Genomic DNA, 18,017 nt, shown 5'->3' on the forward strand with positions numbered 1-18,017 from the left:
TCAACCTTGTTTTAAGAGACACGTGTTTTATTCTCAATCTTATGGAGAAAAACTACACTGCGTAACATCTCTGATTGGTCCAAGTCACTGTTACCATGGAAATGTTTACGGTACCCGCAAACCCGAGAACAGCGAGAGCAAGCTACTACCATAGAAGTCTCTGAAGTTTCTGTTCAATGTCTTGCACCTTTGGCTTTTTTTTGGTCATTTTCAAAATGTTGTTTGTGCCGAATCAAATGTTTTGTGCTCACGATTTCTCTTGGTTCGTGTTGGCTTGGTTCCAGATGTAAAAACTCTTAATATCAGCATTTAATGTCAAGGCAAACGCCAATGGGAAAACACTTCCAGAACCAGAACCATTAAAAATAGGACAATCATTGTTGAGCTCTATGTGCAAGTATAGGAGCACACTGTAACCACTGTGTTTCTCACTTGTGTGTGTGTGTGTGTGTGTCTGTGTGTGTGTGTGTGTGTGTGTGTGTGTGTGTCCAGGAGTGACCATCCACTGGCCCAGCTCTACTGCCACTCCACCATGGAGCATCACCACTTCGACCAGTGCCTCATGATCCTCAACAGCTCCGTAGGTGCACACCCTCACACATATAGGGTCCTGTCCTGCACCCAGGGAACACAAGCAGGGGAGCGCAGCAGCACACACACATGGAAAAGATTACAAATCCTCCATCATCTCCAAGGCTCAAACACGCCTGGCTGTTAAAGGGAATGGGAGATGACGTCTGATTGGTTGATTGCATGTTACACCCAGAACACCTCTATGATTAATGAAGACACTAAGCACAAGCCTTTAGGACCATGCGTATGGCTCTTTTGTCTCTTGATCCTTCTTTCCGCCGTCAAACTAGCAAAAGTGGATTCGGACACGCCCTAAACGCACCTGCGCCGGACGCTTCACGCCGTGCGCTTACGTCATCAAAACAGGGCCCTAACAGTGAAACCATCATCCTTCTCTTTGCACCACCAATTTTCTGTTGACGACTAAAACTACTAAAACTGTGAACGTACACATGTTCCACCAAAACAACTTCCTTCCTGAGACTATTTAGGCACCGTGGCTCCGTCCGGCGCTTAGCCCCGCCCAAGATGACTGTGATTGGTTTAAAAAAAAAATACAAATAAACCAGACTGCGTTTTCCTCCGCAGCGCTGTGGAGGAAGGTCTAGCAACGTGAGATAAAAATTAGGGTGAAGGTAGTAATCTCTGAGATTTATATCTCCAAACCTGGTAAGATAAACCCTTATACACAGAGCCTTGGAACCCTAAAACAATAGATTTATAGCCTCAATGTGATCCTTGATGTGTATGTCACATAAAACTAAAATCAGGCTGAAAGTAATGGTTTCTGCACAGGGAAAGGATGGCGTGCTAGTGGCGGTTCACAGGCCTTAGATGTATAATGCCAATTGGGTTCATTTTCCAGCTGCTAGCCTACCCAGAATCCTCTGACAGCCCGATAAAATCTAGTGACTTACAGCCTGCTCTGATCTTTATGGCCTCTAAACAAACTCTAAATGCACTCCACAGCACCACTTAACCCCATTGCTGCTGGACACACACACATACACACACACAGTGCGTCTTACTATCTTTGTGGGGACCCGTCATTGACATAATGCATTTCCTAGTCCCTTACCCTAACCTAACCATCCCAACTAAATGCCTAACCTTAACCCTTACCCTTACCCTAACCATGACAACTAAATGCCTAACCTTAACCCTTACCCCCCTTACCATAACCCTGACAACTAAATGCCTAACCTTAACCCTTACCCCCACCCTAACCATAACCATGACAACTAAATGCCTAACCTTAACCATTACCCCCACCCTAACCATAACCATGACAACTAAATGCCTAACCTTAACCCTTACCCCCACCCTAACCATAACCATGACAACTAAATGCCTAACCTTAACCATTACCCCCACCCTAACCATAACAACTAAATGCCTAACTTTAACCCTTACCCTCACCCTAACCCTGACCATGACAACTAAATGCCTAACCTTAACCCTTACCCTAACCTTAACCATCACAACTAAATGCCTAGCCTTAACTCTCACCCTCACCCTAACCATAACCTAATTCTAACCCTAATCCTAAAACCAAGTCTTAACCCTCAAACAGCCCTTTAAAGTTGTGGGGTTAAGCATTTTGGCCCCACAAAGCTGTCCGGACCCCACAAGTATACTGTATTCCTTTTTTTTTGGCTTGCACAAATGTAGTTAAACAATAACTCTCTCTCACACAGAGTCAAACCCTCATGTATGTACTGTATGTAAGTGCAAATCATTCAATAAAATACTGAGCTGTTTGTGCTGTTCTCTCTCTCTCTCTCTCTCTCTCTCTCTGTATCTCTCTCTCTCTCTCTAGGGAAACCAGATCCTGAGCGGTCTGTCCCTGGACGAGTACAAAGCCACTCTGAAGATGATCGAGAGGGCTATTCTTGCCACTGACCTGGCCCTGTACATGAAGTAGGTACCAAATGTCAAGCCCAGATGGAAATCTTACTGGAGAGGGGTGAGAGAGGGAGGTAGAAGAGTCCATTTGGGCAGAGGAGAGAGACTACATGCAATCAACTCTCCACAGAGCTGTCGTAATCTCGCTTTTTCATCTCCAGAATACAGCATAGCATCCTGTCTCATTCCAGGATGCTGATATGTCTGTATTACTTGTCACATATTGCTATTATACAAAAAGTCAATTTTTTACTTAATATTTCAGCTTGTTTAAACTGCATTTTTTGTAAGATATTGCTGTGTTAATCATAAATAAGCGAGATAGTTTAGGGCAAATTTAGAAATTAGCAATTAGAACCCAATTCTGATGCAGAGCAGTTCATTAATTACATATTACATAATTACATATGATTAGGAAATGCACAGTAAGCGAGACAAATGAAAAAAAAGAGAATATGTACACAAAAAGACAACGCTAACTGCCCGATGTAGTACCATGATAGACTGTATGTGTATATGTAGGATTATAGACTGTATGTATGTGTATATGTAGGATTATAGCCTGTATGTATGTGTATACGTAGGATTATCGCCTGTATGTATGTGCATACGTAGGATTATAGCCTGTATGTATGTGCATACGTAGGATTATAGCCTGTATGTATGTGTATACGTAGGATTATAGACTGTATGTATGTGTACATGTAGGATTATAGCCTGTATGTATGTGTATACGTAGGATTATCGCCTGTATGTATGTTTATACGTAGGATTATAGCCTGTATGTATGTGTATACGTAGGATTATAGCCTGTATGTATGTGTATACGTAGGATTATAGCCTGTATGTATGTGTATATGTAGGATTATAGCCTGTATGTATGTGTATATGTAGGATTATAGCCTGTATGTATGTTGTATGTAGGATTATAGCCTGTATGTATGTGCATACGTAGGATTATAGCCTGTATGTATGTGTATGTAGGATTATAGCCTGTATGTATGTGTATATGTAGGATTATAGCCTGTATGTATGTGTATACGTAGGATTATAGCCTGTATGTATGTGTATACGTAGATTATAGCCTGTATGTATGTGTATATGTAGGATTATAGCCTGTATGTATGTGTATATTGTAGGATTATAGCCTGTATGTATGTGTGTATGTAGGATTATATCCTGTATGTAGTGCATACGTAGGATTATAGCCTGTATGTATGTGTATATGTAGGATTATAGCCTGTATGTATGTGCATACGTAGGATTATAGCCTGTATGTATGTGCATACGTAGAATTATAGCCTGTATGTATGTGTATACGTAGGATTATAGCCTGTATGTATGTGTACATGTAGGATTATAGCCTGTATGTATGTGTACATGTAGGATTATAGACTGTATGTATGTGTACATGTAGGATTATAGCCTGTATGTATGTGTATATGTAGGATTATAGCCTGTATGTATGTGTATATGTTGGATTATAGACTGTATGTATATATAGATGGACGTAGTCTTTTAAGAGCCAACATATAGCTCACAGTGGGCGGGTCTGGGTCTTTAGGGCTGTGACAGTATAGATCTTTACTGACAGCAGTATTAATGAATGTTGTCAGAGCCTGGGGGGTAAATGGTGAGAGTAGCGTATAATATTAATTTGTACTTTATTAATCACGCAAGGGACATTACAATGGTCTTTGTTCACATTCATCTAACTCAGTGATTTCAGCTCTGATCTAATCTCGATTTCAGTCTAGACAGTGGGTGGTAGAGGAGGTAGATAATAAATACTGAATGAGGATAATTGTGTGTGTGTGTGTGTGTGTGTGTGTGTGTGTGTGTGTGTGTGTATTAGGAGGCGTGGGGAATTCTTTGAGCTCACCAAGAACAGCCAGTTTGTTTGGGAGGACGAAAATCACAGAGAGTTACTCAGGTGAGTCACCCTGGAAACCCGGCGTTATCTCGAGAGTTGGACCAATCACATCGGTGCATCTGAAATAGGCGGGGCCAGAGGTGAGCTGCACCAATCACATCGGTGTATCTGATATAGGCGGGGCCCCAGGTGAGCTGACAGATGACAGCAGTCTAATCTACCAGTTAGATCCGCTGGTTGCTAAGCGTATAAGGCTCTGGATACGTCACCCCGTGTGTTGCTGTGATTGGTCGTAGTGTTGACCAATTGCGTGCAGGGCGATTTTCAAATGCACGCTTCGAGATGGCCGACTTTCATTACTCGATGCCAGACCCTTAATCTTTCAGATATGGGTCTGGATTTGGTCCTAGTTCCTTTTCTTTTATTTTGGAAATATACAGTTCTATATTAAGCAGTAAATACATCATAAAGCAAAGTATCACTGATGCATTTCAAAGGTGTGTGCAGGAGATGCAGCTTTTACTTTCTCAGAATTCTCTTCACCCAGAAATGAGTTGTTTCTGAGAGGCAGTTAGTGATTTTAAAACACACAAGTTATGCTAATGTTTCACTTCCAGGACCATACATTGACTCATAATGCTTAGTACGTGGCCGTGTATGTGTGTTGATTGAATCATCCGAAGGTCAGTGTGTGTCACTGTCTCTCTCTCTTCAGGTCGATGCTGATGACTGCATGTGACATCTCGGCCATCACCAAGCCCTGGCCGGTGCAAAAAAGGGTAAAACTTCCCCATAATGATTATTTATTATTATCTATCTATGTGTGTTGATCTGCAACGTTTAGCCTTCTCCGGTACGGTTCATTCCTTTTGACTTCTGGTTGCTGTAGCCCAGCAGTTTCAAACTCATTTTCACTTTCAAGGGCCGCACTGGAAAAAGAGAATCACATCTCAAAAGGCCAGTGGGATCGTTGATTGACATGCTTTTATTTTGAAAGAGTCAAATAGCTTTCACTGTGTTATTGCATGCTTTATAAAGTCTTCTCGCTTACAGTTTGGTCGACATAAAACTAGGGGTGGGGGGAAAAAATCAACAGCATAGTATCGCGATATTTTCAGTGGCAATACCGTATCGATACACAGGCGCCAAGTATGGATCTTTATTATATATTATATATTATATATTATATACGGGGTGGTCAGTTTGTCCCATGTTGTAGCAACAACATTAAAGTGATATGAACCAACAGAGAAATGTTTCTTTTTAGATGAAACAGATGTTGACAAAGTTTCCTTTTGGGGACGTCATTAGAAATTGGGAAAAATTAGAAGTTGGAAAAAAGATAAGGTATTGCAGAATATTGTTTAAAATGGCAGCAATATTGTATTCTAGCGTAAGTATCGGGGTGATATCGTGTCGGGAGGCGTCTGGTGATTCCCACCCTTTACGTAAAACCCTAAAAAAAAAAAAAAAAAAAAAAAAAGTCGGTAAAAACGTTCCAGAGCCATCATAGAAAAAAACCCCAAAAAGGTTTAAAGAAGCCGATTAAAATGACTAAAAACAACCACATGAAACACCGTGGGCTACCTAAGATCAACTACACTGGCTACCGTTTACAGCCAATTGTTCCCAGATGTGGAACTCGCTGCACGGACCGCTGGGAAGACCGGCCGAGTGTGAAACACATCTGTAAGAGTCTTCGTGTAGGGATGGGGGATTCAAATGGCTTTAAAGGGAGGGTGTGAGCGTTAACGCTAGAAGTGCCATGAGTGGTCACTTTGACCGCCAGGTTCCAAACTCTATAATCGGTCATGAGAAATACCTAATTGCAATAGTGATGCATGTATTTTGTTCGGATGTCTTTAGAAAAACGAAATAACGCCAAAATGGACAATTTAACGTGTTTAATTAGACACTTGAGTTGCCCCGGTGTTTCAATAATTCCTATCATGGCGTGGTGAAATGTAATTATTTCATTCACATCTGTAAAAATATGGTATGTAAATTCATTCAACGTAACTTCTAGCATGCAAATAACACCTAAAAAGTATCTTCTTTGAGCATTTATAACCCAACCTGTCACTGCCTCCGTGTTAGTGTCTGCTAGAAATGTGACTAGCCCCCCCCCCCGCCCCCCCGCGCTATGACCGTGTATAGGTACAATAGGTAAAAGTGATTTTATTTTCTTTGCCTAGTGTTTAATGTACATAAAAACTATTTTTAAATTAAAAAATATAGAGCCTTTTAGAAAAAGTCAGGTACCAGCAGGATTGTATTTCTTTATCCAGCAAAGTTATTACTTTTAATTTCAAAACGGTCAAAATGACCGTCATGGCCGTTCTAGTGTTAATAAAGACACCAGTGCAGCTCTGGCGGTACGTCAGTGTTCCTCATGGAAGTAAGCAACTGTCGCCGGGCAGCCTGCTTTCCTTTACCTCGGCTCTCTACTCCTTCTCTACTACTTCCTGCTTTTAAAGCAACACTGGAGACCTTTCTCCGCTTTGGTCCCCCTACAGGTTGGGAGCGGAATTGCCCATTACGGGACATCGTCCAGTTCATTGGACCTACAGATCTTCCAACCTGTACCTTTTGTTATACATTGTTGTTGAGTTGCGTGCTTTCACTATCCCAACCATGTTCAAACCCAGTGAACTCTGTCGTTACTTCAATGTCCACGACGTTTTATTTTGTGGCGTGCCAGTGGCGACATATGACCTTTGACCCCTCTGGTTACTCTGTCTTCCGTCAAAACACGCCCAGATGATACGTTCTAGGGTTATTTCTTTTTAATCTTACAATGTCACAGAAAGAGCTATACTCAGTAACCGTAATGCTGCCACATGTGTATGTTCTCTCACCCGTGCACATGTGCATTCTAATCGGCGATTGAAATACAACTCCCATAATGCAATGCAATTTCCCAACGTCATCCAAAGTCTGTAATTACCGTCCATTGTTGTGATTGCGAGACGCCTAGAGGCAGAACATTACGTAAGGTATTATTTTTGAGAGCAGCGCATCACTTCGTATTGTACACACACGCGCACGCGCACACACACACGCGCACACACACACACACACACACACACACACACAAACAAGGGAGTGCTCATTAATAGAAACAGCTGTGCCCCTGTCCTCAGATGACACCTCTTAAAATGCATTCAGGGAGTAAACATGCTCTCTCGCTCACACACACTCTCATCTGCCAAAACTGAAGGGAAATTAATTTCCTCTTTGTCCTCTGATCAACATTGGAGTTCCATTTCAGTTTTCGGATGAGATTTGAACCCTTGTTTGAACCCTTGTGTTGTCCTCGGGTCCAAATAACCCCGTATCTAAAGTAAAATATGTGTTTCTTACAGATCACCCCAGAAAAACATGGATGCATGCACCTTATGCATGCAACATTCTTTGCACAATTGATAACTTTCATTGACATTTCAACATTCATTTTATAGCATTTGAAACACATGTTGAAATGGTTTCAAAACGTATCCTGGCTAAACGGGGCCCCCGGGCTTCGGGGTCCCCGGGGCCTTTTTCATTTCATGTCAACTTCCTTCGGGTCTCGGAGACCCTTCTTTATTTGTATGTGATTACACATACGCTCCCCTACTCCCGCCTCGTCCATCGGGTCTCTGGGACCCCGGAGGACGAGATGAGGCTATTGGGATACGCGTTCGAGTGCAGGACGGGTCTCTGGGACCCCAAAGGCCAAGCCCACGGTAGAAGAAAAGTACAATTGAGTCTCTGGGACCAGAAGGACAACACAAGGGTCAACCTGAAGTTACAGGGCGGCGTGTGAAAGTGTAAAAGACTTCTTCACAAAACCGAGATTGTGGAAAAGTCAGCTTTCCGCACAAAAAAAAACCTGAGTCATTTCACAGCTTGCAGATGTCTTGTAGAGTGGTGATGAATACGCCTCCGCCATCGGGAACCTGCTGCAGGAAGCTGATCCTTTTGCTGTGGGACTACTTTCCAGCTGTTTGCAGAGCCCTTCTGGGCTGATGTGGGGAGGGGCCCAAGTGTTTGGCAAATGGAATTCAGTGACCTGCACTTTAGTTTTTTTTAATTGCCTCGCACAATCTGCATACTTTTAAAAGAGAAAAAGGTAAAAAAAAAAAAGATGAAACACAATCATATACAAATCATTCCGATTCCATCACAGGACAAAGCAGGATGAGTTTGAGCAGGAGCAGGCCGAAGCATAATGCTTGTGAAGTTCCGCCCCTAATTCATAAAATCATAAATTTATAGCGACACAGGGAAAAGCAGAAATGATTAGGCAATGTCCAAAAGATTACCAATTACCTCCATCCTTCCCAGAGTGTTCATTCGGGTGATGGACCTCTGTGGAAGCACATATTTATGAACTTTAATAAATGCCGGTACATCTATCTGTGAGCTGTTTCAGCCTCCATCACAGCAGGTGTCTGGCAAGAAATACAATAAAGTACAAATGTATTTGTTAGTTCAGTGCAATATTTCAATGAGCTGTTTAAGCTGAAATAAAGTAAGGACAAAAGATTCAATTACACTCCGTAAAATAACATTATAAAGAGTTCTGGCAGCTCGTTACCCGTAAGTACAAAAAGGCAAATTTATGTGTGGCTACAGTTAAAAAAAAAACATTTTCTGTTAGGCTTTTATAAAAGTCGCTCATACAAAGCTGCTCAGTTACTAAAAAGCAACAAAAACATTGTAAAAAAAAGCCCCAAAAATGCGACAAATGAAGAAAAAAAAAGCAACAACGTGAACTTAATAATCTCCCAAAACCAACATCTGTGGCCGACAAAAGTTGAAAAAAACAAAAATTACAACTGTGGATCAAGTTCTACAAAAAATAATTTCTGTTAAAATACACAGTCATACAACTGTTAATGCACATATTCTCAGAGTACCACTTGGTTTTGATTCAGGTTGCCTCAAATGACTCATGACCCTATGACATATGGCTTAAGTGTGCCAGCAGCATCCTCCAAAATCAGCAGTTTATAATGCCTTCATACACCCAGGAGAAGGTCCTTCTTGCTGGTGTTGGAGGTCTAATGAAACGGCCCCGGACCACTCAGTTAGAAGTTCTTTTCAGATGGAGCAAACTTGCTCTGCGGACATGTTTTTCTGCCGTTTTGACTGACATTGGTAACGTAAATAAAGACCAAGTTTCTTAGCCTCGCTGGTTAAAACGCGCCTCGTGTTCTGTGTTGGTTTTAGTCCGCTCTAGTAAGCTGTCCCCCTGACTGAGTCCCCCGGCAGCTCCGTAGTCCTGAGCCTTTATTACAGACCCCTCAGTGACTACCTCTCTTTATCTATGTAGTACTCTATTTTACTTTGTTTTGTTCCTGACTTGCCTTCATACATACCTACTTTTTCCACTTCTTACGATCCTTCGGTCTTGGTGTTTCTCGCATGCTTTTCTTTTTCTTGTTTTTCTTTAAGTTGTTGCATTTGTTCTTCCTTGCTTTCTGTGTATATCTCGGTCTATCTGGTTCTTCTCTTAGTCCATTTGCATTGTTAAAGTTGGACAGCAGGATAAGCATCATGTCTTCTCCATGGTAGAATGTCCCAACGTCGTTCCTATAATCGGCCTCCTAGGTGTTGATTAAAATGCCTCCCCTGAAATTTAAACAGCCACAAATATGCCAGTTTCCAAGGTTAGGTACAACAAAAGAGCAGCACTCTGGTTTGCATAGCTACTACGGATGGAGTAGCTATGCAAACTTCTTTTAGCGTGTATAGAGCAGCATATCTCCACCAGACTCCATGTAAATAATCACTACTTTTAGTGTGTATAGAGCAGCATATCTCCACCAGACTCCATGTAAATAATCACTACTTTTAGCATGTATAGAGCAGCATATCTCCACCAGACTCCATGTAAATAATCATTACTTTCAGCGTGCATAGAGCAGCATATCTCCACCAGACTCCATGTAAATAATCACTACTTTTAGAGCAGCATATCTCCACCAAACTCCATGTAAATAATCACTACTTTTAGCGTGTATAGAGCAGCATATCTCCACCAGACTCCATGTAAATAATCACTACTTTTAGCATGTATAGAGCAGCATATCTCCACCAGACTCCATGTAAATAATCACTTTTTTTAGAGCAGCATATCTCCACCAGACTCCATGTAAATAATCACTACTTTTAGCATGTATAGAGCAGCATATCTCCACCAGACTCCATGTAAATAAACATTACTTTCAGCGTGTGTAGAGCAGCATATCTCCACCAGACTCCATGTAAATAATCACTACTTTTAGAGCAGCATATCTCCACCAAACTCCATGTAAATAATCACTACTTTTAGCGTGTATAGAGCAGCATATCTCCACCAGACTCCATGTAAATAATCACTACTTTTAGTGTGTATAGAGCAGCATATCTCCACCAGACTCCATGTAATAATCACTACTTTAGCGTATATAGAGCAGCATATCTCCACCAGACTCATGTAAATAATCACTACTTTAGTGTGTATAGAGCAGCATATCTCCACCAGACTCCATGTAAATAATCACTACTTTTAGCATGTATAGAGCAGCATATCTCCACCAGACTCCATGTAAATAATCATTACTTTCAGCGTGCATAGAGCAGCATATCTCCACCAGACTCCATGTAAATAATCACTACTTTTAGAGCAGCATATCTCCACCAAACTCCATGTAAATAATCACTACTTTTAGCGTGTATAGAGCAGCATATCTCCACCAGACTCCATGTAAATAATCACTACTTTTAGTGTGTATAGAGCAGCATATCTCCACCAGACTCCATGTAAATAATCACTACTTTCAGCGTGTATAGAGCAGCATATCTCCACCAGACTCCATGTAAATAATCACTACTTTTAGGGTGTTTAGAGCAGCATATCTCCACCAGACTCCATGTAAATAATCACTACTTTTAGAGCAGCATATCTCCACCAAACTCCATGTAAATAATCACTACTTTCAGCATGTATAGAGCAGCATATCTCCACCAGACTCCATGTAAATAATCACTACTTTTAGCGTGTACAGAGCCAGCATTTCTCCACCAGACTCCTGGTCCCTGTAGAAAGGCATTTTCTATGGGCCCCTCCCAGCATCCACAGCTATTCATTCTAGCATCTTTGTGGCCCCTCTTCATATGACAGCTACAGTGAGTTACACAAACAATGTTCTCAATGCTTGAGTTCATGTGTAAAGGCCTTTTGATGCCATCATAACATGGCCCCTAGCTCTCCCATTTAAAAGGGAATTTGACCGAAAAACGAGAATAAGGTAAATGTTAAAAGTGGCGCTTCTGTCCTAACAACGCTTTTAAACGAAAGTTTGACTGTGTACATTCACAAAAAGACCCCAGGTTGAGAGTTCCGCTTTAATATGAGTTGCATGGTGTCACGTTGTGTTTGTTCGGAGCCTTTTAAAAACATGTATTGCAAAACCAGAAAACAATTCCCCCCTCCCTCAAACTTTTAAATGGATCTCCGTCATCATCTAACCATGAATCTCATGACCCTCCTTGACATGCATGCACATTTGGCTTATAAAGTCTCACACGCCCCCTAATGTCACATGTCAGTGTTACCCTAACAACTCACCCCACGCAAAGGACATTAAAGTGATATTATATCAACACAATCTCAGACGTTGAACAGCTCACCCAGAGACTGAAGACAGAGGACATTCAGAAACCGGATCTAACTTAAAACAGCATGGGTGTGTGTATGCGTGTGGAAGCACCAGAGACACAAAATAACACTACGAAGCCAAGAAAAAGTGATTTTTTTTCATGCTGTGGGCATAACAACCTGTGATGTCTTTTTCTTGTTGTGATACATTAATAGTTTGCTTCTGTTCTTTCCTTGGTCTAACCTGTGGATATAGTACTACTACTAATACTACTTTTACCAGTTTTTGCTTGCAGTAAAATGCTTTTGGAATGAAAATTGTTAAATTGTCAAAAGGGCAAATATAGAAGTTCTTGATGTGTTCTCTAAATTTTTCATTACCTGAAAGTCCATTGAATTTTCAAATCAACAATGCTTTGGGTGAAAGATGTTATTTGAACTCATCAGTGTCTTCTCTCTGCAGATTGCGGAGCTAGTAGCCACTGAGTTCTTCGAACAGGGGGACAAGGAGAGACAAGAGCTGAACATTGAGCCCAGTGTAAGTGAACTGTGTCCCCTCTGTATGACAAAAACCTCTGTAAGAAGTACACAAGCTGTGGTGTGCCTCAGGGATCCGTTATTGGTCCACTAATTTATAATAAACATCGATCAACTTGACTGAAGATGTTCCATTGTTGGGCAAAATGCTCATTTTCAACTGTAGTCCCTCAGTCAGATGTTAAATTAGACATTAGCTCAGACTGCTAAGCTACCTGACTACAGGAGACATTAGCTCAGACTGCTAAGCTACCTGACGACAGGAGACATTAGCTCAGACTGCTAAGCTACCTGACTACAGGAGACATTAGCTCAGACTGTTAAGCTACCTGACTACAGGAGACATTAGCTCAGACTGCTAAGTTACCTGACTACAGGAGACATTAGCTCAGACTGCTAAGCTACCTGACTACAGGAGACATTAGCTCAGACTGCTAAGCTACCTGACTACAGGAGACTTTAGCTCAGACTGCTAAGCTACCTGACTACAGGAGACTTTAGCTCAGACTGCTAAGCTACCTGACTACAGAAGACATTAGCTCAGACTGCTAAGCTACCTGACTACAGGAGACATTAGCTCAGACTGCTAAGCTACCTGACGACAGGAGACATTAGCTCAGACTGCTAAGCTACCTGACTACAGGAGACATTAGCTCAGACTGCTAAGCTACCTGACTACGGGAGACATTAGCTCAGACTGCTAAGCTACCTGACTACAGGAGACATTAGCTCAGACTGCTAAGCTACCTGACTACAGGAGGCATTAGCTCAGGACTGCTAAGCTACCTGATACAGGAGACATTAGCTCAGACTGCTAAGCTACCTGACTACAGGAGACATTAGCTCAGACTGCTAAGCTACCTGACTACAGGAGACATTAGCTCAGACTGTTAAGCTACCTGACTACAGGAGACATTAGCTCAGACTGCTAAGCTACCTTACTACAGGAGACATTAGCTCAGACTGCTAAGCTACCTGACGACAGGAGACATTAGCTCAGACTGCTAAGCTACCTGACTACAGGAGACATTAGCTCAGACTGCTAAGCTACCTGACTACAGGAGACATTAGCTCAGACTGCTAAGCTACCTGACTAAGGGAGACATTAGCTCAGACTGCGAAGCTACCTGACTACGGGAGACATTAGCTCAGACTGCTAAGCTACCTGACTACAGGAGACATTAGCTCAGACTGCTAAGCTACCTGACTACAGGAGACATAAGCTCAGACTGCTAAGCTACCCGACTACAGGAGACATTAGCTCAGACTGCTAAGCTACCCGACTACAGGAGACATTAGCTCAGACTGCTAAGCTACCCGACTACAGGAGACATCATTAATGCTACCCTTAGCTAACTCCTTCACTTCAAATGGAGCAAGCTGGAAAATCAAACTTTTCCTGAACCCCGTGGGGAGGAGGGCCACAACATCATGGCCACCAACAAAACTCAGCAAAGGTTGATCTTGCTCGGGCTTCAACTTCTGGATATCAGGCACACACATCTTTCTCCGCCACCATTACTGAACTCACTGAAGGTTACCGAACCTCAGCGTCATCGGTCTCAGCCAATTGCCGGTTGCAGCCCTACAGTATATCTCTGATCTGTTAATTAAGTCATGAATCTAAGATCATGGAGTGTCCATTTAGACACTTGGAAAAGCTCCTTGAAATGACACCCGAAAGAACGCCATATACTGTCAAAAATACTGAAGAAAATAGGAAACGTTGCCCTTTATGAACATTAAAGGCTCTGAACACCAACACAGTTGGTTTGAGTTAACCTGGCTGATTAGACCTCTTCCCAGGACTGTGTGGGAGTGTTTCGACTGACTGATTAACATCTCCCTGATCCTGTGATAGGTTTGTTGCATCTGTTACGGCAGGACAGTTGACACCTTTATCATTCTTATTGGTAGCTGAAGATTTGCGACCTAATAAATTCCAGTGAAAGCTCCAGCCAGAATAACTGAAATCCCCTTTGTGGGTGTTCAAAGGCTTTAAAGTGTCATCATTTTTTTGTTATCCCTTTATTTCAGGACCTGATGAATCGTGAGAAAAGAGATAAGATTCCCAGCATGCAGGTGTCCTTCATTGATGCCATCTGCATTCAGTTGTATGAGGTAATTCAACCCACATAAGTCGCGGTGACTAGTGAATGAATGCATAGCTGCCAATGGTGGACATCCATCTTGTTATTTCCCGCTTGCTGGAAAGATGAATGAATTTTGTATTTAAATTCTCATTGTTAATTGAAATATTTTCTTCGCTCTCGCAGACGTTGGCCGGCATGTCGGAGTACTGCTCCCCGCTGTTGGAAGGGTGTCGGATCAACCGGCAGCAGTGGAAGCGTTTGGCGGAGGAGTGTGAGAAAGGTGCTGGTTAACAGCGTGGTGGGATCCCGATGTCCAGGGTTCTCCGAACCCTAACCCAACCTGGTCTCTCAGAATCTGACAAAAATAGCGTGATATCTAAATTGACAAATAAGATTTGTGTGCGTACGGTATGATGGCCCAAAAATAATTTCCCGACTAGGAAAAGACTTTCTGATGGAAAAAAAAACACTAGATTCGGTTTAACAGTAAAAGGCTATTAGTGGATTTTTTCACACATTAATAATTCCATTTTTTTTACAACTTTGGTCTTATTTTCATAGGTTTGTCTGTCCCTTACTAGGGCTTTGACTTATGCCCGAAAATCAGATTTGAAGTTCGTTTGCTTATTAATATTAATATTCAAATATACTTTAATATGGATTCATAATATTTTGACCATTAAATGCCTTCAGTAAGACTTATATTGATAGCAAATTTAAGTTGTGTATGTTCTGTCCACCAGAGGGCAGTGTATCCGTCAATGGGCAGGCAGGGATGTTATCAGAAGAAAAACAGTTTTTCTTATTTTTTATTAAAAGTCCGACCTGGATTCAACACAAACAGTATGCTACGACAGGTTTTATCCTCCGTTCTTATTGTATCACGTTAATGGGCCTCATATCGTCGCAAACGAACCGTGTCGGCAAATCTGTCGCTCTATTTGACGGGCATAGGGGAGGAGATAGCATGGAGTCGTTCTGTCCTGCCTTCCCCCCCCCCCCCGCCCCCGCCCCCCATCCTTTCCCAGCTTGCTGGGATGTAGTGTTGACAAGGGGGTAAGCCATGTACCATGGCGCCATTTTAATGCTACGATGCCATCACCTGCCGTTAGCATCCCATCGACTCCCATCCATTTGTTGCCACTTTGACAGCGAATAACTTTACATCGAAGCGTTTAAAGACTCTATTTGTCTGTGTTTCTTTCTCAAGAAACACGACAATGTATAAACCTATCGGCCTCTCCTCTCTAAGCGTAGCTCCCATGGCGCCATTTTAATGCTACGAAGCCATCACCCGCCGTTAGCATCCCATTGACTCCCATTCATTTTGACGTCACGGGATCTGTTGGTCCACTTCTTTAACTGTCCATGAGCTTGATAGGTGGGCCCTCGATGCTGGTCGTGGCGTGGTACGTGACTTTGGTCCAACATATTTTACGTATCGCTTTGTCCTGACTCGTGACTTATCCCCTGTTTCTTTGGGAACCATCGTAGCGCCACACGTTGCTTTCCCAACGATCAGGAGTGTGGAGTTCAAAGTCCTCGCCAGGCGTGGTTGTGGTAGGCGTTGGCGCGGCCATTGTTTTGGTAGACAACATAGGTGCTAACCAGGACGCTGACGTCATCTACAGGAGCCCCGGTGACCAATAGTAGCCTCGCTAACGGATAACAGATTTGAATATTAAGGGCTGCCTAATATTCGTTCAAATTTCTTTAGTTTTCTAAATATTCAAGTTATAATCGAACAACGAATTTCGGAGTCAAAGCCCTAATCCTTACTCTCTGTATTATTATAATTAGGTTGGACAGACCTGGGAATGCATCACTGAACAAGACTAAGAGCCATGCTAGCAGGTTCAGGGTTCAGGGTTGAGGTACTGCATAACGTTTCCCATGTTCTTAGATTAGCGTGTTAGCATGCTAGCCACCTACAAGGTAGCCCCAGGTTCCCACATGTTAAATTTAAGTCTTTTTAAAATCTCTTTAACACCATTTAGAATGATATTTAATACCAACACCATGAACACACTAGCAAAAGAAGGATGTAATAGAATATCAGCATGGATTTTAGGCTATAAAAACAATTGTTTACCAAGTACTTGAACTTAATAAAACATGTTCTTGTAGTACTGTAGGAGTAATTTAATCTGATGAAAGGACAGTACACATGTCAGACCTTTATGAACAAGCTTCCTAAAGAAATGTAAGACTTTTCGAATCTTACATTTAAGACATTTTTAAGACTTTTAAGACCCCGCGGCTACCCTGTAACTAGTACCAAACAGAAGTGCAGCTGCTTATGATGGTAATGTCATTAGTTTTGCAAATATTTAGTCATTGCCCAATGTAGCTCAACAGGAAAGTGATCACCAAAGTAGTTTTGGTAAATCCTCTGGGTACCATGAATGTCTGTACAAGTTGGATGGCAATGAGTCAAGTAGTAGTTGAAATATTTCAGTCAAAAGGGTGGAGTGGCATTGGGTGGAGTGGCCTTGCCATCCATTCAGTATGGCTAAAAGTGGTGCAGTCAGTTGGCCGATTTGCAGACTGTTGTTAGCTTAGCTTAAAGGCTAGCAAAAAATGCATGTTCGTCACCCTGTTTTGGCAGAATATGACAAAAGGTGAACAAATTATTAGCCAAAATGTAAACGTCAATCCCACTTTGACTTAGTTCGGCGCTACGAGGGATTATATGTGATCACTTTTGGTTTTACTTTTAATAAAGTGGTATGGATAATCTGGCTTCCTGATCCTCTAACGCAGGGGTCTTCAACAGGGGTGTCCGCGACCCCTAGGGGGTCCGCGGAGGTACTGCATGGGGGTCGCGAAAGTTTTGGTTGATTAGACTTTTTTAAATATTTTTTCTCCCCCACTATTGAAATGTCTTTAAATCCACATTAACATGAATTCAAACACACTGTAGTGAACAGATAATGGAGGCAGAAGATGTCTTTCAGTCATCAGTGCATCACACACACACGATATAGGACCAGTTTGATATAACACAATGTTTACAATATATATATTAATTATTTTAGGGGGTCCCCGCTCCATCTCGCCATCAGTTTGGGGGTCCTTGGCCTGGAGAACGTTGAAGACCCCTGCTCTAACGGCTCAGTTCACGCCGGGTGGACTTTGTTTTGGCAGCGTCACCAGATCTCATCAACAACCGTAGTGACTTTGTCTCATAAATGATAGAAATGATGGCTAAATCGATTTAAAAAAAATAGGACCCAAGTTGTCATATCCCTCAAAAAACAAGTTGTAACATTATCTTATGTTTAAGAGAAATTTTGCGAAAATAAAATCCAGCTCTGTGTCATGGCAGTGTGGGCTGCCCACACTGCCATGACACAGAGCTGGATTTTATTTTCGCAAAAATGCGAAGCTCTGCTGAGACCTCGGC

At 42.1% G+C, this 18,017-nt stretch overlaps 1 protein-coding gene across 2 annotated transcripts in view; it reads left to right on the plus strand.

Annotated features, from left to right (window-relative positions):
• The window catches only part of pde5ab (phosphodiesterase 5A, cGMP-specific, b), a 41,084-nt gene extending 23,256 nt beyond the window's left edge, over window positions 1–17,828 (plus strand). The window contains exons 9-15 of one of the 2 annotated variants that reach the window (XM_032508561.1): window positions 493–580; window positions 2,393–2,493; window positions 4,334–4,411; window positions 5,067–5,130; window positions 12,445–12,519; window positions 14,556–14,639; window positions 14,795–17,828. In XM_032508561.1, coding sequence (XP_032364452.1) covers window positions 493–580; window positions 2,393–2,493; window positions 4,334–4,411; window positions 5,067–5,130; window positions 12,445–12,519; window positions 14,556–14,639; window positions 14,795–14,902 — 598 coding nt within the window. In that variant the 3' untranslated portion in view covers window positions 14,903–17,828. The remainder of the gene's footprint in view (window positions 1–492; window positions 581–2,392; window positions 2,494–4,333; window positions 4,412–5,066; window positions 5,131–12,444; window positions 12,520–14,555; window positions 14,640–14,794) is intronic. The other variant, XM_032508562.1, reaches the window with a different exon arrangement.
• Window positions 17,829–18,017: the final 189 nt, after the last annotated feature.

Source organism: Etheostoma spectabile, unplaced genomic scaffold (genome assembly GCF_008692095.1).
Source record: "Etheostoma spectabile isolate EspeVRDwgs_2016 unplaced genomic scaffold, UIUC_Espe_1.0 scaffold00008289, whole genome shotgun sequence".
Lineage (NCBI taxonomy): Eukaryota > Metazoa > Chordata > Actinopteri > Perciformes > Percidae > Etheostoma > Etheostoma spectabile.